The 25,200-nt window shown below is 41.0% G+C and overlaps 1 protein-coding gene across 1 annotated transcript in view; it reads right to left on the bottom strand.

The window, feature by feature from the left end:
* The window catches only part of MGAT5 (alpha-1,6-mannosylglycoprotein 6-beta-N-acetylglucosaminyltransferase), a 71,126-nt gene that overhangs the window by 33,221 nt on the left and 12,705 nt on the right, over nucleotides 1–25,200 (bottom strand). Inside the window, exons 2-6 of the mRNA XM_056861257.1 lie at nucleotides 19,033–19,200; nucleotides 9,630–9,706; nucleotides 7,896–7,985; nucleotides 2,249–2,320; nucleotides 604–765 (exon numbers count right to left, since the gene is read on the bottom strand). Of these exons, the coding sequence (XP_056717235.1) occupies nucleotides 604–765; nucleotides 2,249–2,320; nucleotides 7,896–7,985; nucleotides 9,630–9,706; nucleotides 19,033–19,200 (569 nt within the window). The remainder of the gene's footprint in view (nucleotides 1–603; nucleotides 766–2,248; nucleotides 2,321–7,895; nucleotides 7,986–9,629; nucleotides 9,707–19,032; nucleotides 19,201–25,200) is intronic.

Below are 25,200 nucleotides of genomic sequence, written 5' to 3'. Positions count from 1 at the left end.
CTTTACTATAGGAGAACAGCACTTAGCTTCTAACTACTATACCCCTGAAGGATATCCTATATTCTTCTAAAACTATTGATTTTCTGTACATCTTCAGGTTGGATATTTTCTGATTTTAAGCACAACTAGATTAGTCTCATTTTGATGTGTTGAAGCCCATAGTACCAACAACAGTAACTTTCACAACTGGCTTCTAGTACAGCAAAATCCTCTGTCATTACATCACCGCATCATTTGTGGGGCACCACAGTTTCCCTCAACAGACTGTTAAAATGCTACTTACACCCTATGTAGGGGCTGCAAAAATGGTTTCACATAATGGTGCTTCCATGTGGAGTGCTGTAATGTTTGAAATCTGTTTACCATTTAGATACCTGATGGCAGAGCGATTCTTCCAGCCAGCACCTGCCCTTGCAACCAAAGCCATCTATGTGCTAACCTGAATTTTTTCCTCACATTCCTGGTGACTTCCGTCTGCAATTAGATTGTAAACCTGCAGGCAGCGTTTGTCATTTGCCAAGCAACTAGAAGACTTTGAATTTCAGTTTCCCACACTCAGCAACTGAAATATTTATGTACTTTCTATTCCAGAGCAGAACTCACTTTTTTCCGTTTTCTCTTCTCCAGGTTTTGTTTTTCAGCTAGTGATTTAATTGCTTCTATCCACGTATCAGCCATCCTTCTTATTCTCAGCATCATCCATCTAAATTCTTCATGTCTGGACATCATTTTGTAGAGCAAATCAAAATTTGTTCGAATTTCAGCCTTCAATTAAACAAGATTTACAAGTAAGTGTAACTGCTAGCTTTATACTTACCCCCTACATTAATATAAGTGTATGTATCAGTATGTGTGCAGATAAGTAACCTCTATTCCATAATCATTTTGTTAAAATCAAAATTACATATTGTTTTATCAAAATTCAGATCCACAAAGCAGGAAAAGGTACACTAATCCCACAAGTATTAATCCTGTGATAACTATAACAAAGATCCCAAATGTTTTTCACCAAACAATGCTACTAGCACCATTTCAGTGACAAAACCCCTGCCATCCCCCAGTGTAAACTCAATAGGGAGTTGCAGCTAATTATGGCTTTGTACCAACTGTAGCTTCTGTGATAACATTTGCCAAATATATGCTGTATACACCCAGAGTTATGTATAAGTGGATTTTAGATGGAAAGCTAACAGGAGATCATCATACTGTGCTTAAAGGCTCTTTAATTGTGTTTCATTAGATGTAGAATCACCAACGCTGTATAATGTGTGTGCCTTTGAGCTGAAGTAGTTGTAATGGGGGAATGTACAGGGGATCTACTTGACACCCCCCCACCCGTTCATGTGTAAAACTTGGGCATGGACAGGTGAAAGGAAGTATTTTTCTTTCAAACAGTAACAGCACAGGTATAGGGGCTTAACTCTTGCCCCCTCTTTACCTTACTGTACCTTGTTATTTCCAGAATTTTCCTCCCAGCATCTTTCCAGTATCAGAAGTAGCTGAACTGGAAGAATAATGCTTAAAGTAACGTAACACAGGGACGTAAGCTGGAGGCAAAAGCAGGGTTTAGCTCGCCTCTACTATGGTCCTTACTATGTCCAAAAGTCAATGGATAATCTTATGAACATAGCAGACCAAACTGCCATACATAAAGTGAAGCACACATCCAAACCTTTAGTGAAATAGGTTTCAAAATTTCAAAAACTGCTCACAGCGTATCTTCCAAAATACTTGTTTCCAAAAATACAAAAAGTGACAGAATGGCTATCAAGATCAAACTATCAATAATAAAAGTCCATTTAGTGTTTAGAAGTTTGTAAAGTATCTCTGCCCTGGCCTGGATGGCCCAGGCTAGCCTGATTTTATCATATTTTGGAAACTAAGCAGGGTTGTGCCTGGTTAGTACTTGGATGGCAGTCCAGGGTTGCTACACAAAGGCAGGCAATGGCAAACCACCCCTATTCATCTTTTGCCTTGAAAACCCCATGGAGTTTCCATTAGTTGGCTGCAATTTGATGACACTTTCCACCAAAGTATCTCTACTTTCTACTACAATGCTGATTCTATGACCTTAGGCAGATCATGAGAGAGAGGGCATCTTGGCCATCTTCTGGGCATGTAGTAGGGGTCACTGGGGGTGAGGGGGAGAGGTAGTTGTGAATTTCCTGCATTGTGCAGGAACTAGATGACCCTGGTGGTCCCTTCCAACTCTATGATTCTGTGATTCTAGTTTCTTTTTAAATCTCACCATTGTCTTCTGATCCATTTCTTCATTAGGATTTTTTGCTCTCCAGGGTAAACGAGGACACCAGTTTTCAACCTGCAGAAATACAGACCATTTAAAAAGAGATCTGGCTTAGCTTTAACTGAATCGAGCAAAACAATTGGTAAACCATTTCCTTGATGCAACCTATCCCTACAGCAGCCCCAGCACAATAGCAGGAGGTCAGCAGGAGACTTAAACAAAAACACATCCTTTGTATAGAATGGTAAAGCAGCATTAGAAATTCAAGACACAAAAAACAGATTAGCTATTAAAAGTTCATCTTTTTCAATAACCTTTTATTAACTGATGAAATCTGAAGTACCGGTATATAACAGCATAGAGCTCTGAAGTCCCAAAGAGGCTGGTATGATTTTTGTTAAAGGAAAGAATACTAGAATTCTCTGCTCAGTGGGGTGACTGCTAAATAGTACATTAACTATTATAAGCTTTAAAAAGGAAGATAAGAATCATACAGAGAGGACGAGCAATAAAGAAAATGAGTGAGCAACAATGAGGAAAAACTGCACGAATAACAGTAGAATTCTTTCCATTGAAACCAGTGTTGAGCTCCAAGGAAGCAACGCTCCCATTCACACAGCTGTCTGATTAGTCTAACATGATGTTTTGGGGATGGCAGGATGCCACGATTTTCATCTACTGTTGACATTATTTCCAATAGGCATAGCACCCAAATGGGCAAGAAGCCATAATGATAAATTTCCTGTCACTGTTCCCCAATGTATATACAGTGATAAGCAAGTTATTATACTTCAAAATGTACCCCCAAACAATCTTGTTTTTCCCTTTACAAACTCAGATATGTAATGGGAATGTAGCAAGGGCTGGAAAAATAATCATCATCTTAGCTGTTAAACCTTTCTGAATCTGCGTCGCTAAATGTATACTCTACCGAGTATACTCTACAATACATAGCTATTGAACAAGAGTTCCGATTCAAAATTTGATAGTTCTTGGCTATTAAAATGATCTGACATGTTAAAAAAAAGAAGATACTTTGTGATGCAGAAATTTACTAGAAATAAACCTCTCTCACAAATACAGACTACATATAAATTACTTCTTAGCAAATAGAAACATAATTGTTCTGATTATGTTAATATCCCTACTCGATGCTCAAATTATTCTTCTTAACCTCAGCCAACCACACTGGTCTCCCATAATGTACACTGCCAGCTCTATTCCTATACGGTGTTGCACAAAGCTGCCCTGAGCCTGGTCTTGGCTGAAGAATGAGGGCAGGATACAAACTGAAACAATAAATAATATTTTTATAATGACAATGTGCCCATCAGTAAAGTATTTTGAAATCTTATGCCATCATTAATTTATATGACAAAAGTGCAAAGCGCCACACAGGACTGGACCCCAGGAAAGACTCCTCGTCTGAGGAGGAGATGGAGGACCCTGAATGGATGACTTCTCTGAAAACAGCCAAATACCAGGCAGAGGTTCCTACAATGAGTGCAAAGCCCTTGGGAAAAATCAGAGAACATTCTAGTCATCAGGTTGGCATTCACTCAGCAGAGTCGGGTTCTGCATCACAGGTGCCCCTCCAAATCACCACTGGAGATAACAAGGAAATGAAACTGTGTAGGAAGACTGCCAGGCTTGCACCCTGTGCTAATGCCACTAATGGCAGTGAGCATTGGCAGGGAGTACCACATAGTTTCTTCTAGGATCAGGGCCCAAACAGGAACTTGCAAGGCCAGCTTTCCTGAAGTTTGTTTCACTGAATCTTACCCAGCAGTAAAACCATTTTCCCCAGTCTGCAGTCCGTTAAGGAATACATAGCTAAAGACTAATTGCTAAGTTCCATTTACAGTGAAGTGCTGCCCCTTATGCTGGGGCTATGGAAGAGCTCTTGAGATTTCTGGGATAGGAACTTTAATATTGGCTATAGGGGTACCCTAGGGGCCTATGGTACCTAGATTAGGTCTTGTCCACATGGGGCTATCTGGAAGTGCCTGGTTGTCCCTGACTACTCTGTAGCTGAAAGGCCAGTTTGGAGGTGAGAACCAGAGCCTTGGCCCTTTGCACCTGACTCCAGCAAGAAATTTAGTTGCTGACCATGGCCAAGTGCCCTGGTTTATGAGTCAAGGTGACTTTTTGTTTCCTTTGTAATAACTGCAGTGTTGTCACCACCATATGGCGTAAGTACTTATTCGATGCATAAATTTTTACTGCAGCCGTAACTATCTCAACTATATTAGGTGAGCTTCTACTACGTAATTTTCATATAGGGAGATATTTGTGAGAAACAACACCCAATGGGAAAACCACACAAGATAAAAGATTTTAAAATTAATAGTTTTATGATATTCCAGAACTAGATTTTAACGTGGAAATTCCATTTTTTTAAACAAAAAATACTTCCCCACATAAAACCAAAATACTATAGTAGGCACACTAACAATGCAATCCTAAGCAGAGTTACATCCTTTTAAGCCTTTTGAAGTCAATGGGCTTCGAACAGTGTAGCTCTGCTTGTATTACATTATTATGTTTCCAAAAAGAAGCATGTAAATGTTGGTTGATTTACAGACAGATGCATCACTTGAGATATCTTTCACACCAATGTAATGAATAAGAAAACTGCTTCCACCTAAAAGTGTTGGGTATGAAGTGACATGACTCCAAGGTTGCCACATTTAACAGTACAATCTTAAACTGTCAGTGGCCTTAGGATAACATTATAGGAGAATGGCAAGAGCAACTGATGTACTGGAAAAATGTCTGACCAATTTTTTTTTATTAAAAAAAACAGTACATAGGAAGGGAGTGGACAGTCAGTCAGATGGGTAAAGGCAGATTCTATCTGGGGTCATAATATGGAGGGGTAAGTTTACAGTAAACAAAGCTGAACATCAAACTATTGTCCTCAGCCAGGCACCGCCACATGGTGAACAAAATGTGCCAAGCATGGTGCCATGGGGGAGGTCTTGCGTAGAGGTGGGGGCAAAGAGTTATAGAACCATAAGAGCATGTCTGTATTAATCTGCTGTGTATGCTATATCTTCTCAAGCCTGACCTATTGGAACGTACTTTAAATTCTGGACACGTGTCAAATAACTTGATTAATATACCCCTAAACCCACCCTCCTGCTGCTGCTACCCCCCAAAAAAATCACATCTCATGAGGTATCCAAGAATTAATATTGCATGAGTATCATTACTCCAAAAAGATGTTTTTGCAAATAGTGCTGAACTGTAAAGTGCAAGATTTATATTATCTTTTTCCTAAAACCCGACAGCACTTTAAAATTCTGCTGCTTTTTCCCCCTAACCTCAGCAAGGTACTTTATGAACAGCATTCAGCTTTCACCCCCTATCACAAACAGTCAATTCTCCATCACTGCCCATTTTGACAAATTACTTTGTGTGACACCAGCTTCAAGTTATCTTTAGTAACCAACACAGCTCATATATCCACATCATTGTAGTGGTTATTAGGATTTCATTTCATGCTTGCATTCACAAATATTTAAGCCTTCAGCCTTTGCTGTTTAGCTTTAATCATAGCATTTATCACAGGATTAAGTATGCTGAATTTAAACTCAAGGTTAATAGCAAGCCCGAACAATATTAGTTTTATGTGCTGTCACAGAAACCTCTTAGAAACACCCCACAAAGACCTTTATGTTTGCTGTTCACTAAACATAAAACAGATTGATGAGTAAAATTGGTTCATTTGTTCTTCTGGGAAGCACTATACTTTCTACAAAACTATAGACTATAACAGAAATGCCACATGAACGTAATCTGTAAATATCCTAAACTCTAGATAGTTCAAAAGACTGAAGATTCCATATCATTTCAAAATGTAACAACTTGCAACATGTATCAACTGAAGGACATGATACCAGAAACACAAATATTCATGAGACTGTTCTTAAAACCTTCTCGATCTTCAACTATGAGAGGACGTGGGCCACTGGTGGAAGGGAGTCAGGCAAGAGAAACAGACGTGAACTTGCATCATGACACTGAGTGTAGCTCTAAACATGATGTCACAAGAACAAAATGTCTTGGGCATAAATACCTTTAAATGGGGGTTAGACGTGATAAATCATAGAGGATAGGTCCATTAATGACTACTAGCCATGGTGGCTTAAGGGAATATCCATATTCAGAATATCAGTACTGGGGTCAACATCAGAGGAAGGTCTTGACTTCTGAGCCAAGTTTGTTGGACCTCTGGTCCAACTGGTTGGTCGCTACATAAAACAGGATGCTGGCCCAGATGGACCACTGGTCTGATCCGATGGAGTTCTCCTTGTACAGGATTCTACTGAGTTCTCTGTTTTCTGTTTAGCATGTGTGCATCCTATCCAGCAAGTTGATTATGTTGTACCTTTCATTGTACATATAGCAGAATATCAGTATGCTACCTCTCCCCCCCCCCCCAAATCTCAAGTACATTAAGGAGAAGTGTCTCTTTTCTGATTCATGTTTGGCAAAAAAAATCTGCAAATCTATCAAGAAACAGCAATGCTTAAATGCCCCTTCTATAAATGTATATTGTGTACTTTGCTATCAGTGAGAAAGGCAGGCTCTAAATAAACATCATCATCATCATCATCATCAGTATTTGAAACAAATTCAAACTTATCCATATTTAGAGAGAGCATTTAGATAATTCAATACAATTCATTATTCACATCACAACTACTGGAAATACTAAAAAAAATACGCCCTTCCTGCCACTTATGTTGGGGAATGTATTATTATCCAATGGTCTTGTTGGGGAATGGAAACATTTGATAGAATTCCCTTCTCTAGGATCACTATACTTCAAGAAGATAATTCACAGTGGGTAGCCATGTTAGTCTGTCTGCATTAGTAGAAAAGGGCAAGAGTCCAGTAGCACCTTAAAGACTAACAAAAACATTTTCTGGTAGGGTATGAGCTTTCGTGAGCCACAGCTCACTTCTTCGTGAGCTGTGGCTCACGAAAGCTCATACTTCAAGAAGTTCAAATACAGGAACATTCGAACAGAAGTAAGAGCTTCTGCCAGTTTTAACTGGTCACAAAAGGAAAATGGTTACTAGAGTCTACTTTTTTTATTTTTGCCCTTTTATTCTCAAGGCATTTCCCTCACAATTACTGAGCGCTAACATGTTTTTCTTATTACTGGGAAATGATTTGCCACCTAAGGGTAAATCACAACTGAAATAGGGGAAACAACAAGCACATGGAAATTATTTATATGGCTATGGTTAACCAATCAAAACAAAAGTTACGCTTATATGCAAATAGACACTCTGCAGTGTTCATCTAAGAGCCAAGGTACAGGTTCAGAATTGTGTATGGCTGCTGCTATACCATTTCAGACCATGAACGGGGTGATCAAATGCCGAAATCCCAACTAGAATCCTACATTTAAGTTTTGCATCTGTAGGTAGCTGTGTTTGATATAAAGGAGAATTTCAACATCTGATCCCCAGAAAAAATCGACAAAAGCTACAGTCCAGCAACAGATACACATCACCTGAATCCAAAACAAATTTCCCAAATGAAAAGTAAACGTCCTTTCATTTGTCACAGTAACAATATCATTCACCTGAATTTACCTGTAGCTTTATGTTTCATGTAATATAAGCTTACTGACCTCACTGAGGTAAATAAAGAAGGAGCACGTGGACCCATCCACACCATAACTTGCGTAGCAGGGATCAGATCGCCACATATCTTTCATCCACTAGACAGAGGAAAAACACACACAAACAAAAGGTTAGGCATTCATAAACCTGACTGCAAGACTAATTATATATTCATAGTAAGACTCAGGAAACTAGCAGAGAAGAGTACTTTAGGTCAACAAGGCCAACACAGACTTCTGTCAAGAGTGGGAAGTAATTGCTGTAGCCTGTGAAGTTTCTGCACAGCCAGTCAGTAGGGAGTGGACAGATTAACCTAATAGTCACAACATTACATCACTATAGTGTGGCTCACTACAGAGAGCATGACCTTTTATACATCCAGATACCAAGTCTTGAATATACCCTCAGGAGCTTTTTTAAATTCTTGTAATTACAAATGAACCACATTCCGGCACTTCTTTGCCACCCTCAAGCAGGGCAGTGTGATCACACACACTTTCTTCATGTGGGAAAATACACTGATAATTAAAATGCTTTCCAGCTAAATGATCCATGGGAAGCTTGATGCTCCACAATGCCCGTCGACCCAAGCCTGTGCAATCTACTTCCACAACGAATCATGCAGCTATTCATGTGTCTAACATTTTTTTCTTTTGATGCAAGATGTAACTTGGGGGGGAAAGGATCTTCTAACTTGCTATAACAAACTCAAGGGAGCCAGCCAGTACTGGAGCACTGGGACCTGCCAAAGCTTTACAAATGAACTTTGCAAGGCACAGATTTCAATGTGCAGTAACAACATAAGTAACGTGCAGTAACGACATAAGCCTTGTTCACACATTCAGGAGAATGAGGTGGCAGAGCCCTGGAGTGGCAGAATGAGCTGTACCCATGTTTGCCTCCAAGCTTTGGATATTTCTTAGAATAAAAGAATTCTGTGTATCCACCACAGAAAGAAAAGTTCTATTCCTTTGCTTGCTGTGCTAGATTTCTATTTGCAGGGGATTCTAAGCATAAAGGACCCTTCCAAAAGGTGATCTTCCACTTGTAGGCTAAAGTGGTACAGTTTACTCTCCAATCTCATGGCTACTTCATTGTCCTGCGCAGCTTGGGCATGTACGTGGGGGGAAATGGCACCAGCTATTCATCCCTTGTAACTCAGTTTAGGATAAGGGCACTTTCACACAGCCCAAATAATGCAAATACGAAAGCCTTTATTGGCATTAAAAAGAAAACATATAGTGGAGTTTACTGTAAAATCATGATATAAAATATGCAAGAATCATATGATAAGGTTGACTATAAAATCATTTTTATAGGAATATACAAATCCCACTAGATTAGTTACTTGGTTATTTAATCCTGAGTTAACCATTACATGGTGCAGAGAAGCAATCACGTTCTCTGATTACAAGCAAAATAAACCTTGCCACCAAGTCTATAATTGTTGGATCCTGCGTAGTCATAAGGTAGGACACCTATGAATTGGTAGGTAACCATTTCCTATCAGCAAATAGCGGGTCTATGAGACTGGAACGGCCCCTATCGTAGAGTGGGCACTTAAGGAGGCCCAAATAATGCACTTTCAATCCACTTTCAATGCACTTTGAAGGTGGACTTTACTGTGTGAACTGGCAAAATCCACTTGCAAACGATCGTTAAGGTGCGCTGAAAGTGGATTAAAAGTGCAAGAGTAACAGATCACGCAAAAGACGAAGCAATTAAACAGAGATTAGTCTTACTTTTGTTTTGCCCTCACAGTGGGGGAAGCCATCCATAGGAGGCAATTCACACTGTTCCTGTGCTCCATTAATGAGATCTAAAAGGGGAGAAAGACACATACAGCATGATCACGTAATGCAGCACACATCATAGCAGATTTATGCTGTTGCACCTCCCTCCCAACGGGTTGTGCAGATGAGTCATCACTGAAATGCCCAGTGGAGATCTATAATTTAAAACTGCCTTTCTCCTCACAATAGGGAAATTGGAATAGGGTCATGAAACCAGAGAAAAATGTAAAGAAGTATGCTGAGATATAAAAGTGGTTATTAAGAATAAAAAATGGAAATAATTTCTCATCATTTATAATTAAGCTCATCTCACTTCCCGACCAAAAATGCAATTAACCTATTGGATAAAATTAAAGAACAGCAATGATTCAATTAGTTGTTGGAGTCAAATGTCTGAATGACAAATCACAGATGAAAGTTTAAGTGATTTAACATTTGCACGCTTTATTATCACTCCATGGGAGCACATATGGGGATTGGTCAGAACCTTCAACATCTGAACGATGAAATTTCTCCTGTCCTGAGCATACCAAACTGGTATCCTCCTAGCAAACTTCAACTCACTCTGCTTGGGATTCAGGAGGTATGCTTGGGAGCTGTGTGTTTGACCCTGGTGGTGGTGCTTCTGATAACAGCCCCCCCCTTCCCAAATACACATTCAAAATTCACATGGTACTTCAAGAAGTAACACAAGGAAGACAACTGCAAAAACCAAAGATCTGATGTGTGGCAACAAGCATTTGCATATATCAAGAGAGATCTTTTTTTCTTGGACTCTCAATAATTCATGGACAACTCCTCCCTGCTAGCTTCGAACTCCCTGACCTGGATAGCCCAATCTTGTCAGATGTTGGAAGCTAAGCAGGGTTGGTCCTGGCTAGTATTTGGATGGAACTCCAAGAAATACCCGGAATGATGCAGAGGCAAGCAATGGCAAACCACCTCTAAACATCTCTTGCTTTGAGAACCTTACGGGGTCATCATAAGTCAGCTGTGTGGCTTGACGGCACTTTCTACCACCACCAGCTTGCAACTAGCTTACCAGAAGATAGCAGTTGACTTGTCAAAGAACCCTCATAAAATACCTTATCTTATTTAGGTAGCTTACAAAATACTGAAATCATTAAAACAAATTAAATTCCTCACAAGAACATAAATAACAAAGACAAACCTCCATTAAAATCTAATGCCCTGTACAAAAAGCCCTTTTTAAAAGTTCAGCCTTGAACAAGTTCCAGAAAGTTATCAAAGTGGAAACTATCCAATTAAGATTACCTGGACAGCCAAATTTTTTACTATTGTTTTATAAACTACAATAACATTATGAAGGGTCACTAATTTAGCTGAGTCCTAGGCTTGCCCTTCAGTACAATCTGTAAATTAATTTGAAGAGACGTTTGTGAGAGATTAATTATAGAATTTTCTGCCATGGGCTTGAACAGAAACTCCCTTTTCTAAGGGCTATTTATAACTTCTAGCAAGACTGGAAAAAAACCCTCTCTCTACTACTCTCTCCCGCCCCACCTGATATCTGTTGCACAAGTTAAAACAAGGTAGATTGAAAAGACTGTACAAAGTTTCAAGAAAGCAAGTGCCACCTTTCACTTTCATTCACAACTAGGAACAGTTACCTGATGCCCATTTTCACTTTTCTTTTACAGATGGCATTGTACACACCATCTCTCTGAGTTTTCTATTTAGTACTAACAACAGCTTGACATGACTTCTAAATTGTCAAACTACGGTTAATATTTGCTCGCTTACGAGAAGCCATGCTATACATAATTTGCCATGGCGAATGAAACATATGTCATTGTTTCATTACTTCTGAACTCAGAATTCTCACACTCCGGTAGGTACCTATTCCTGCTAGTGTTAGCCACTACTGGGGGAAAATACTGGGTCCGAAGGAACAGTGACCTCCCACATTAAAGGTTTTTGTTGCAACCAATTTCAGAAACCTTTTATTGCTCTGAGGAAGCAGTGCATTGATAGAGTTGCCAGCTCCAGCTTCTGTGGAAAGGACACTCATCAAACCTGGGCATGTGATGGCATCTAATTATGTCTGGACAAGCTTTTTGATATTCCGGTCCACTAAGATGTACTTTTCTCACCCACATATCAGCCCTGTGATATATTCCCATACCCATAGTCTTTTCCTTCAAGGTGAATGCAAGCTACATTACAACGTTAATGGGCAGAGCAATACTGAGTGGGGAAGGGGTGGTACACAGGAGGCAGAAGACAGCGCAGCCACACCGTCCCTGTGAGGTTTCCCAGCTGGAAAAAAGGGAGGAAAATCAATTTAAAATTAACCCCCCTCAAGCCTAATTAACTTTAGTGAGGCGTGAGGGGGCGTTCCCAGGCCAAAAGGAGTTAGGAAGCTGCCTAACACCCTGGGAACGCCTCCCTGGGAATGCCTCCCAGGACGCCAACGTGGGGAGAGGACAATGCCGGTGGGGAGGCTGCACCGTTGTCCCTACACTGCGCTGCTGCGCTGATCTCCGGGGCTAGCATAAGTGCCACTGTGCTGGTGTAAGTGTCCCTTATCATGGAACAAAGGGCCACTTACACTGGCATGGGGTTATGCCAGCTCCTAAGGGCATTCAGACTCCCCTTCAGGACTGCACCGATAACGTCCATGGTCTCCTGGAACACCCACCCCCCCAGAAAACACAAGAAAAGATGTTTCGGTTTACATGTCAAAGTAAAACCTGAAATTCATTTCACTGCTTTTCTTCAAATTCTAACAAGTACCAGAAATCTTTTAGAAATATAAACACTGTCGATAGCAATTCTATGTCATTAAACCAAAGAGTACATCCTCAAACTAGGAAAGTCCCTCAAAATGAAAATAACTTTCTATGCTCAAATATTGGTTTCCCTCCCATATTTACAGGCATCAACAAGAACTCCACAATGGTTTAAACTAAGATTTGCAAGTGTAAATATTCCTGGTTCTGATGGCTAAGCTCATTACTGTTTAGTCACCATGGTAATGTTGTTGGAGAGAGAAAGAGGAGAAAGCTGGTCCCTCTAAGGTAATACACTTCACAGCAATTTGTTCCACAATGGTTGCATTAACACATTCATGACATCATGTCACCCCCTTTCCATGCAATACAACCACTACAGCAACACCAAAAACCATACTTAAAAAAACACCTCTGCAGAACCAAATAATTTATTAAATTACCTGGCTACAAACACCTCATAGAACTTTCTAACAACTTGACAGGAAAGCTTGGCAAATGCACTATGAAATGAAGGTCCCGTAGGGTCCTGATGTTCCTTGGCAGAGCATTCCTCCAGGCTGGAGCCGGGGCCGAAAAGGCCCTGGCTCTTGTCGAGGACAGCCACACACTCTTAGGGCCAGGGACCACCAGCAAGTTCTCATCGGAAGTGGATGGAAGCCATCGTGGGCTTCTTGGTGGAAGGGTGGGATAAAAATGAAATAAATAAACACCATGGATAGCAGTTCTATATATAAGCACATGACAGATTAAGAAAAAACACCATGAATATCTGAATAGGTTTTTTTAATATTAAGAAATGAGGAGCAACGGAATGTTTAGCTTTATCAGAGCAAGATCTGAATCCAGTGGTACCTTAAAGAACAGCAAGATTTTCAGGGTACAAGCTTTTGAGACAAAACTCTCTTCATTAGCTTCCTTGGTCATATCTGACAAAGGGAGTTTTGACTCTTGAAAGCTCATACCCCCAAAAATCTTGTTTGTCTTTAAGGTGTTGCTGGACTCGAATCTTGCTCTTCTACTGCAGACCAACGTGGCTACCCACCTTCCAAAACTATTCCTTCATTCACTCTATGGCCATGAACCATAAAGATTATATTAATTTTTTAAAAGGCTAGAAATTTCCAGTAGGTTGTTTTTCTGAGCTTATATTCACCATGGTTTCTCCAGACAGCTTCCATTTTCACACTATTCTGGAGAAGCTAGCCATGCTGGCAAAGCAATTCCAATTTGTATGCACACATTTTCCATTTATTTTGTGGACCTGGGTTTGCTAGACATGTTTTCTGATCTCAACCTAGGACAAAATTGTTCCCCATCACACTTAACGGCCAGGAATCACCCATTAACAATTCCCCCTTTTTTGTCCAGACAAGCCTGCACTTTCTCAGCAGACTCTAATTTGGAGAACCGGGTTCGATTCCCCACTCCTCCATATGATGATGAACTGGGTTCGATTCCCCACTCCTCCACCTTGGGCCAGTTACAGTTCTCTCAAAACTCAGCCTACACAGAGGCAGGCAATGGCAAACCACCTCTGAACATCTCTTGCCTTGAAAACCCTACAGGGTTGCCATAGGTCGGCTGCGACCTGATGGCACTTTACAAACACACACACAGTGAACTTGAGTATGAAACTTGTGTTTTTTACTATCTTGAGGCAAAATATGCCCCATAGTCAGACTGAGTGTGCGAATATTGGGATTCTGATTTCCATATAATACATGCGATTTCTTTTTTAGTGCATGGATTTATGCTGGATTAACTCACATACCCATGCCAATACGTCTTTGTTTTGCACCTCTGATAATTAGATATTTTGGGGTTTTATAGTGGAAGTTAGGGCATCCAAGTGATCCCTAGACTTGATGGTGGTAGGGCAAGTGATGACTTCTGGGTTGTGTTAGTCTTTTAAAAAAGATTTTAAGGAAGACAGTTGTAAAATAAGTTTATGGCCTGGATTCAACTATAGCTTGTTTATTTTAGTTTTTGTATGATTAAGACAGCATTTTTTATGCTCTATTCATATTTTACTGGAAACAGCGGCTTTTATCTGTTATTTGCAAACACCACCATTTTATTCAAAGGATTAAGTGCTGTTCATGTTCTTGCCAACACCTGCAGGATTTGTATTGTTTAGTTCTCTCCCTCCCACCCATTTCTGGGAATACTATTTGTGCCTTGAGAGCAAAGTGACCAAAAGCAAAATGCATGTTTCAGTTCAGTCTATATTCATAGTGACTTTATGCACTCTTTTCTTATTTATGCTGTTATTTTCTTACAACTCACAAAAAGGTTTTAGGCAGATGTCATATAAATTATGAACAACTTTTAAAAAGTGAGTTAATAAAATGGTGTTATATTTGCAAACTAATTGAGACTTTCAGAAATGGAATTCCCTCTATACTCAATGATACCGAGTTGGCTACCTTCCATTAACACTCTTCTGAAATAATGCAACTTACAACATGTTCAGAACTGACAGGTAGTTAATCCTGAAGACTGTCCATTGAATTGAACTGTAATGGGAGGTTGTTACCACTATGGACTAGTCAAGCAATTTTCCAATGTCTGTGTTAGCCAAGAAAATTAAATATGGGTGCTATATTTAAAATACGCAAAATGAAAGCAGCAATAAGGTAGCTGCGGACAAACAGTATAGTAGTAAATTGTATCTCTAAGTTAAATTGGGCATTGGATAAACTCATAGTTCCAACTCTTTCATGAGCTGGGGTACAGCCCTACTCCTTACACCACAATATCTATGTGGGAACACTAAAGTTGCCCTTGGAACTATTTTAGAAGAAGAAGAGTTGGTTTTTATATGCTGACTTTCTCTGCCACTTAAGGGAGAATCAAACCGGCTTACAATCCCCTTCCCCTCCCCACAACAGACACCCTGTGAAGTAGGTGAGGCTGAGAGAGAATGACTTGCCCAAGGTCATCCAGCTGGCTTCGTGTGTAGGAGTGGGGAAACAAATCCAGTTCTCCAGATCAGACTCCACCGTTCCAAACCACAGTTCTTAACCACTACACCACGCTGGCTTGATTTGCATATTAATGTTCATTTTTACTGTCCCTTTCTCTGTCCATTCCTTGTGTGACAAAGAACTTCCCTCATGCAGCACACCAGCTCTCCTCTTGACTTGCCTGTTCTGCTTTGTTTCTGGGTCTGCAAGCATTTCCTTGACCCACCAGTCCATCTACCTGTTCCTCATTCTATACCTATATTACATGTCAGGGATGGAGGCCATGGCTCAGCGCTCCTCCACAACCCATCTCACACACTGCGGACTAGGTATTATTGCCCACCTGAACTTGTCCCTTCCCTCAATCCATCCCCTTGTCCATATCCCATCTACAGTATGTGTGTGAGTATCCAGGATGGAAAGAAGAAGAAGAGTTGGTTTTTATACCCCACTTTTTTTCTACTTCTCAAAGCAGCTTACAATCACCTTCCCTTCCCTTCCTCTCCCCACAACCCCACCTTGCCCACCTTGCGAGGTGGGTGGGGCTGAGTTTGGAGAGAACTGTGACTAGCCCAAGGTCACCCAGCTAGCTTCATGTGTAGGAGTGGAGAATCAAACCCACTTCTCCAGATTAGAGTCTGTAGCTCCTAACCACTACACCATGCTGGCTCTGTGTAGTTGAATACAGTTTATTCATAGTTTGGCCATGACCATTATTGAATAAAGAAGAAGAAGAAGAGTTGGTTTTTATATGCCGACTTTCTCTGCCACTTAAGGGAGAATCAAACCGGCTTACAATCACCTTCCCTTCCCCTCCCCACAACAGACACCCTGCGAGATAGGTGAGGCTGAGAGAGAATGACTTGCCCAAGGTCACCCAGCTGGCTTCGTGTGTAGGAGTGGGAAAACCAATCCAGTTCACCTGATTAGCCTCCGCCGCTCATGTGGAGGAGTGGGGAATTGAACCCGGTTCTCCAGGTCAGACTCCACCGCTCCAAAAGCTTGTTAAATATGGAACATTTGGCATGTGTTATGTCTCTCTCTCTCTCTCTCTCTCTCTCTTGGACATTGCTCTGGATTAAAACTCTAGTATACGTAGATAAAAGATCCACTGTTTATCCATCTGAAAACCCAGTAACCAGCTAATTCCCTCTCCCTCTCTCTCTCTGGGTCCAGTTTGGGTAACAACCCACAAGTGCTAATATGGTACAGTGATAAGACCCCAGGTTTCGAACTGGGAAGCACTGCTCAGCCATGAATCTCACCGGGGATCTTGTACTAGTCACTCTTTCATCCCCTATTTTACCTTACAAGGTTGCCATGATGACAAAATGGAAGCAGGAAGAAACGTATACAGCTCCTTAGGGTTTTTGAAGGGGGGGAAAGGGACAAAGGCATAATATACAAATAGATCATTTACATGTCTTTACTTAAAAATGAAACTTCTTTACTGATACTGTTCCTGGACTAAAAATAAGTGATAAATTCTCAGTGTAAGTGTAAAGATCCCCATAGACGCAGTTGTCTGTTACAGTAGGTTTCACACCTGCCAAGAGAAAAAGAATAATCTTTGAGGATGTAGGAACTAGTTTTCCTGGTACGATTTTTTTTGCCTTTAATCAGTGCAATCCAAAACTCTGGTTAAATGAAATCCATGAGGTTCAACATTGCAAGTGTCCATGGCTGAAGGTAAACGAGGTCACAGAGATAGCAAGATGCACTAAAGTAGATTAATCCAAGGAAGCTGGCCTAACCTTTGAGATCAGGTCAGTGAAACCAAGCAATGTACCTGCAGCATGCAGTTGCTGAGATTTTTTTAAATCCCTTTGCTGAAAGAACACATAAGGAACCTGTTATTTCTAAGCTTTTCTAAAATGCACTTGTTTATACCAAACATTACAAGGAATCAAAACGTATTTAAACCACTGATAAAAAGCAACTATTGATAGAGAAGTCTTGATGGTTAGATTGCTTCTATTGCAATGAGCAATAATTCTGCTATACTGATGTTGCTCAGTGTACATATGCTCCCTTTAAAGGCTTCTTTTGATTTCTCTGAACATTCCCAGGCCTGTCATATGAACCAGTTAATGCTTCATTTCAAAGGTTACCAAAGCCTAGGCTAGAAACAAGTCAACTTTTCAGTTCCAATACTCCTACCACTGAATACCCACAACCTGCAGCCACCCAACTGGGAGGGAGATCACTTACAGGCAGGTTTCAGCAATGTTATCCATTATACAATTTGGAAACTAAGCAGTAACTATTCCCAGCTCCTTGGCAGCATTCCCCTTTTTATCTCTTAGACTTTTCTCTTAGTAATTCCACAGGGCCCAGTTTTCAGCCCACCACTTTCTCGGCACACTCTCTGACCGTTTCCAGAGAGAAATGCTGCTCTTTGAAGACTAAGCACCAGGGATCTCTCTGAAAGCTCTAGGCTAAAGCCAATTACCTCAAGGTCATAAATGGTTGTCATCTAGATTCAGATATCTGCACATGACAGAATCAGCAAAAGAACAGGTCAAGAACCGGGTCATAAGCTGATAGATGAGAAGATCATTAGTACCAGCAGACAGAACCAAATGAAATCAAGGCCAGGTGAAGCCAAACTGAGTAATGTAAATCAGGGTCAGGAAACTGAGCAACACTAAAGACGAGTAATGGAATGTGACACTGACGGAACAGCTGGCCAGCCAGGGCCACATAGTAGCTAGAAGCACGAGTGGGAAAATTCTTAGTTCAAACCTTAACAAAGTTGGCTTCAACAAAACCATTATTCCTTCATTTCCCTACTCTCCTCTCCCACCCCCCAAGTTCTCGTACAAATGATAATAGTACTGGTGTGCCTCATACAGCAATTCTGAAGATTACTGAAATAATTCCTGTGAAGCACACAGAACACTTTGGGTGTTACATAAAAATACCACAGTGAAAGCTTTGTTAACCAGCTCGTAGTAAACTGGAAAACTTGGTTAATAAGCATGCTAGGAACCTGGGGTCCACTCTGCTCAGCCTGGTGGCAGCGTGGCAGGTAGTTTTATCAAGTGGGCAGCAGCGATACCCAGGATCGGGTCAGCACATGAAGTCTGCTCCATGCTGCTGCTGACCAGTGGGCCCTACCAGGCGGTGGGGAAAGGCAGCAGCAATGGCTAGGGTCTGTCTAGGATCTGCTCCCTGCTTGGCACTGCTATCTTCTAGTCACCGCTGGGCTGGGCCCACTGGCCAGCAGCAGCAGTGCTAAGTGGGAGGCAGTGGAGTGGGCTGTGGATCCCAGCCAGGTTTCAGGCATGGTACCTTCCCCTTGGGTACTCCTGCCTGCTCACCACCAAAAAGCGTTGTTAACAGGCATTTTTGATTAGCTGGCAATCCCCATTCCTCATGGATGCTGGTTAACAAAACTTACTGTATTAGTGTCAACTGCTCTAATGTAGGTTCATAGATCCATTCAGATATTCCAGCCCACTATGATAGGATAAGAAAACTCCTGTCTAGTTACGATCTGTCCCACAGATTTAAGTCCTTTCAGGAGTTCATTACCATTAAAAATGCAGACATAGTTACCATCAATGTCAGGCTAAATTAAGTTATAAAGTAATATCAAGGACAACACAACAATTTTCATATACCTACCAGCCACATTGATCTTTTCAGCAGTTCCTGAACTGGGAAGAGCAGTGGTGGTACTGTTTGTAGAGTTTGCAGCCGTGCCATTGATTACCAGGTTCTCCACTTTGGACTCGAGCTTCCCAATACGCTGCAAGATATTATCCAGTAGGACAGCAAGCGTCTTCTTCAGATCTAAGTCAGGAAGGAAATTAAACCCAGTGAGCATTTATTCATTTATATCCCACCTTTCTCCCCTATGGAGACCCAAAGTGGCTTCCATTGTTTTCCTCCATTTTATCCTCACAACAGCAACCCTGTGAGGTAGGCTATGGTGAGAGTGTGTGACTGGCCTAAGACCACCCAACAAGATCCATTATTTGTAAGCCACCTAGAGCCAAGAAGAAAGGCAGGGTATAAATATTTTAATAAACACAATTTTCAAATCCAACACAAAATCTCCACTGTCAGCAGAGGGATTTCTGCCAGCAGAGGGGAACTTTTTCTCCTTCTGCCCAAAATGCTCCCCCAAATGCAGTTCTTCCAGGACAGAGGACCTCTCGGAAAAGGGTCGGGGGAGTTTGCGGACTGATGCATGAGAGGATAATTGGCGAAAATTGCCAAGCCCCCTTCCTACAGCGGAAATTATATATTCTGCCTTTTATACTTAACACTTGCATCACATGACAGTGACCATGTTTCTCACTAATTGTTCCTTCAGTAAAACACACCAACCATAAGAGGAAATAAATGTGGAGGAAATTCCTTAAGACAGAAGCAAGCTGTATGGGGCCCAAGTATATGTTATGGTAAAAGAATATAAAATAGGAATAAGACTACATGACTTGAGCGGTCTCCTTGAAGCCAAATATGATTCCAACATGCTGCACTTGTCTTGACAAAATTCCAGGCTAAGTTGTATATTTTCTAAAGCTTACGATCTTATATATCGTGTTCAGCGCACTAAAAGTATGCATGGCATGTAACATTGCGGTTAGGTTTATCAGTGTGAAGTTTCCAGTTCAATCTGTTATTATGATGGGTGGCCTAAGGTGAGTCACTGTCTCGCATTTTCAGCTTTCCATCACCACCACCAATCAGTTGTTATTTTGCATACTGTTGTTAGGGTAACTGAAAGTATGTCAAACACTGAGTAGTTTATGGGGGGAAACCCTCTAAGTCAACTTCACTAATACTAGTTTTCAACTCCAAATATATTTCCAAATCTAGTCCCATATGAGAAAGGTGATTTGAACTGACAATTAAGTTATTTGACATTAACAATAAATCTGAATCATGCACACTACTGGGAAAAGAATTCTATTTTATCCTTGAACTGGAAACTGTCAGAAACCCTCCATCAGATTTCTGAACCTTCAAGCAGAGACAGCTCAACCTTATACTTCACAACGTTCCTCTGTAACCATGAAGATTACAAAGCCTCTTATCAGGAACAAAGGCAGATTTTAGCTATAAGTCCAACTCCTTTCCACATTGAGTCAGCTGCAAAGCGCACGCACAGAGTCTAGGCTCTACTCTGACATAATGAGAAGCAGTGATTTATCATTACAGAAACCTGATAGGTTTGACTGAGTGATTCCCCCATCTCTCCTCTTCATACCAATGGTTTCTTATAACAACTAGATCAGCCAAAATGGGAAGTTGTGGTTTGTTCTGTTGCCTACAAACTAGGTTTCCCAACCACAATTTAATCCTGGTTTGTACACAAAAGAATAAAGTTTGTAGATTCATGTAACAGGAAGCACAAAAAAAACAAACACCCCCATTTACTGGGAGTGTGGAAGTCATCAGTTTTTGAGATGTACATAAATTCAGACGTGGGTACATGAGCCTGAAGTCTACCAAGGCCATTTCTGAACTTCCTAGTTATGGCTGAATGCAGCCAGGAATCTTGACAATTAAAGCTAAACAGACTACAAGACAGATGAAATGCAAATTTGGGTTGACACAGTTTCTAGAATCATAGAGTTGGAAGGGACCACCAGGGTCATCTAGTCCAACTCCCTGCACAATACAGGAAATTCCAAACTACCTCCCCCTCGCACACCCCCAGTGACCCATACTTCATGCCCAGTAGATGGCCAAGGTGCCGTCCCTCTTATGATCTGCCTAAGGTCATAGAATCAGCATTGCTGACAGATGGCCTAATTAGGTCAGGAAAGTTGTATGAAAGATACTCTTAGGAAATGTACCCAGGTCCCCTCCTACAAAGGCTGAACAGCCTATGGCATCCCTAGGCCTTGGGAATTTTCTTTAATAATAAATTGATGAAGGACAAACAGTATCTCTCCTGGGGAAAGTGGGCAGAAAGGCACCATAATTTTCCATATTTGGTCAACTCAAGCACCTGCCTGGAACAAACTCTGTTTATTTATCAAGGCACAGCAGAGTAATCTTCCTTCAAGCTAAAATTGCTGTCAGGCTGTCACAGACAAACAGGAGTTACTGAGCAACGGTTACTTGTCACTTGAACCACGGAGCGATGCCACAGTCAGATGCCTAGGGGATAGTGACCTCAACCACCCCGGCAAATGCACTCTCAAAAACACCAGAAATGAGGAAACGAGACAAAGGCAATGAGACAAAGGTGTAACAAAAGCAACATGGCTACCCAGCATCTCTGGCATCTGTTCTAAAGAGGCACTTTCATCCTAGACAGAGAAGGGAAAGAAGATACGAGGTGGCAAGTGAATGGCTCTAAGCTCTAACCTGTGCACAGGCCTAATCTAGGGCATCATAACCTTTGGCAAGATTAACTGACAAAGCAAGTTAAAAAAAAAGATTTCTTGATGATAAAAATGGAGATGAAAGAAAGAACTATTGTAAGCAGGAACAATCTGAACGAGCGATTGGCAGCTAACTTTCCAGACAGGCTGAAAAGAAGCAGCTACTTTCTGACAAAGCAAACAGAAAAGGTTAGAAAGGGAAAACCCGCAGTACAGGGAACACACACAGAGGCACTGCTTTTTAAGGGCTCCCGAGCACATTCAAGTAATTGAGAAAATTAGAAATATTTAAAAAAAAGGTTTCTAGAACCATGAGTGAATTTGTTTATTCGTGCACTCATTCAATTCAATTGTACCCCACTGTTCTCCCCAATGGGGACCCAAAATGGCTTGCACTGTTCTCTCCTCCATTTTATCCTCGCAACAACCCTGTGAGGTAGGTTAGGCTGAGAGAATATGGCTGGCCCAAGGTCACCTAGTGCATTTCCATGGCATGAGCAGAGATTCCAACCTCCCAGAACAACACTTTTAACCACTGCACAACACTGATTCTCTTTATGTTTTGTTTTCTTTGTTATGTAACAAGATTTTAAAATGTAATCGGTGGAAACAGAAACTTGAAAAATAAGATCTGAACATTAAAATATAAGCAAGTTTTCATCCAGTCAAGGGAAAAGTAAACTTAAAACCACATCTGATATTTGAGATGAATGACTTGATTCACTAGTTAAAAGTTGTCAGCAAAACAAACTCTCAGGTTGAGTGTCCCTTATCTGAAAATCCAATATCCAAAATGCTCCAAAAACCAAAACTCACTGTGCTTTTTTTTGCCCCCGGCCCTCAGCAGTGCGCCAAGCCTCCTGCATCTGCAATGCTCTGCCCTCCTCCCTCCTCCCACGCTCCCCCAGCCTCCTCTTGCCAAGCCAAGAGTAACTTCAGTGTGCAGGATCATCAAACCTGCCCCTTCCAGGCACTCTATATGGGGCCAGAAAGAACGCCCGTGCAAAATCCTGAGTAGAGGCGCGCACGGGGACGGTGCAGCTGGGCCACCTCTTGATCGGTTTGTTGCACTGCGGTGAGCAAACCGATCGGAAAAATCCCCCAAGCCCTGTGAAACTTCACTATGCAGTTTCACAGGACTACACCACCATTTTTGCTGGCGTAACTCGACGCTGGCAAAAGGAGGCATTTCTGGGGCAAAAGGGCTTAGGGAGCTGACACCCTCTTTGGCACTGGCGTGAGCCCCAGTATTTGACATAGGCTGCGGCAACGCCCATGCATGGTGCTGCCGCGCAGATCCCCACCATCGGTGTAAGTGGCCCTGCGCCAGCGTAAATGCCCATTTAACCAGCATAAGTGGCAGTTATGCCAGCCTAGGGCTCACACCACATCCAAACCCCCCTTTGGCCCTCCCCTTCAGGATTGCACCATCAGTCTTTTAAAAGTAAATTAAAAAAGAAAATGACATCCTTCTTTAAAGTAGTCCAATTTTCAAAAGCGAAAAACACAGATGAAAAAATAAAGATAAAAATCACCCTCCTATTTCTTCTTCATTAACTTATCAACAATATATATATATATATAAGTTCCAAAGATGTTTATAATGCCCAATAATACAGCTAGTTTTAAACAGATAAACAGTTCAGATGAATAGAGAAAAGTCCAAAGTCAATATTTATTTGCTTATTCCATTTTGAAAATTCTCAGATTCTTAATAATGGAATAAAATCTTTTATTATCCCGGTAAAAATAAAACAGAGGACAAGTTCTTTAAAACCAAAACAAAAAAGGCCACTTCGTTCTCAGTCCATGAAAATATCTTCTCTAATTGAAAAATGTAAAACAAAATAGACGTCTGGTGTTAGCAACCTGCCTGAATATGTTTCCACGATATTTTGAGATTTCTCCTCTTCAAATTTAATTAATTCACATTAGCCATTAATCTTGCCAAAACAAAATGGCAGATTATCTTTAGTCTTGTAAATTAGACCCAATTAGTTTCTTTATAATACTGGAAAGATGAAGGTCAAAACACAGTTCAGTGTTACTCAAAGTTATTAGTTGGAGTTTTCAGATAATTGATAATAAAAGTTCCACAAAATATATAGTACCCTTAAATTGGAGCAGGCAGACTTAAACAACAGCAGATCTTACTGTGGATCTTGCTAGCATTCTCCCATGTCAGTCTTGGTGTTTTTCGCATTTCAGGAGACAGAGGAATCCTCTACTCTTCCCTCGTACTGGTGACTGGAGCTCTTCTAATAATATAGAAGGGGGCTGGGGTTATTTTCAACCCTGCCTGGCAATTAATGCCCTTGATGTAGGAGACGCATGAAAGCACATAATAAATGTACTTTCAGTCAGTCACCATCGCGGCTCCCCACACCCCAATATTATTCATCAACTTAATTTTCTTTTCATATCTGTTAACTCACTACTTATATGAAAACCTAGCACCAAAAGTACACAATTATTGACGTATACCACCTTGAATATTTATAATGGAAAGTAGGGATATAAATTCTCTAATTTAAATAATGTTCTTGTACAGTGCAACATAATTAAAAGATAATAACCAGCTATATAACTCTTTGTTCAGCATGTAAAGTAAGATATCCTAGTGTACATTACAAGATACAAATTACTGCAGATTGGGTATCCCTTATCCGAAAGGCTTGGGACCAGAAGTGTTTCAGATTTCAGGGTTTGGGGGATTTTGGAATACCGAGCCACGCTGCAGCCCCACCCAGTCCAACAGCCTCAGCAGGAGCTCCTCCGACCTCAGTCGGCACAGGTGGCCGCGCGCCTGACAGTCCGCCCATGGATCCTCCCCCAGAATTGCTCTGCCAGGTAATACTTGTTTTATAATAAATATGTTATTAGATTTGGAGTTATACTGAGAATATAGAGTAATGTAACTTGAAAGAAGTGAACTACTAAAATGTAAATTAAAAAAGTAAGCTCCACATCAGTTGTATTAATATGATTGTTTATGTGTAATTGGTTCTTGTAGGTTATCCGGGCTGTGTAACCGTGGTCTTGGAATTTTCTTTCCTGACGTTTCGCCAGCAACTGTGGCAGGCATCTTCAGAGTAGTAACACTGAAGGACAGTGTCTCTCAGTGTCAAGGGTGTAGAAAGAGTAATATATAGTCAGAAAGGGGTTGGGTTTGAGCTGAGTATTGTCCTGCAAAAGTATTGTCCTGTGAGTATCAAGATAATGTGCTAATGAGGGTATGGTATGTTAATATGGAACCATTGTATCCTGAAGTGATCTGTTAATGTGTGTAATCCAAAACTAATCTGTATGGCTATTGTTGAATGTTGTCTTTGTCTGGAGGTTTTTCAGGGCAGGAAGCCAAGCCTTATTCATTCTTAAACTCTCCTCTTTTCTGTTAAAGTTGTGCTGATGTTTGTGAATTTCAATGGCTTCTCTGTGCAATCTGACA

The sequence above is a fragment of the Euleptes europaea genome, chromosome 15, assembly GCF_029931775.1.
Source record: "Euleptes europaea isolate rEulEur1 chromosome 15, rEulEur1.hap1, whole genome shotgun sequence".
Lineage (NCBI taxonomy): Eukaryota > Metazoa > Chordata > Lepidosauria > Squamata > Sphaerodactylidae > Euleptes > Euleptes europaea.
This window is presented reverse-complemented; position numbering and strand designations above follow the sequence as displayed.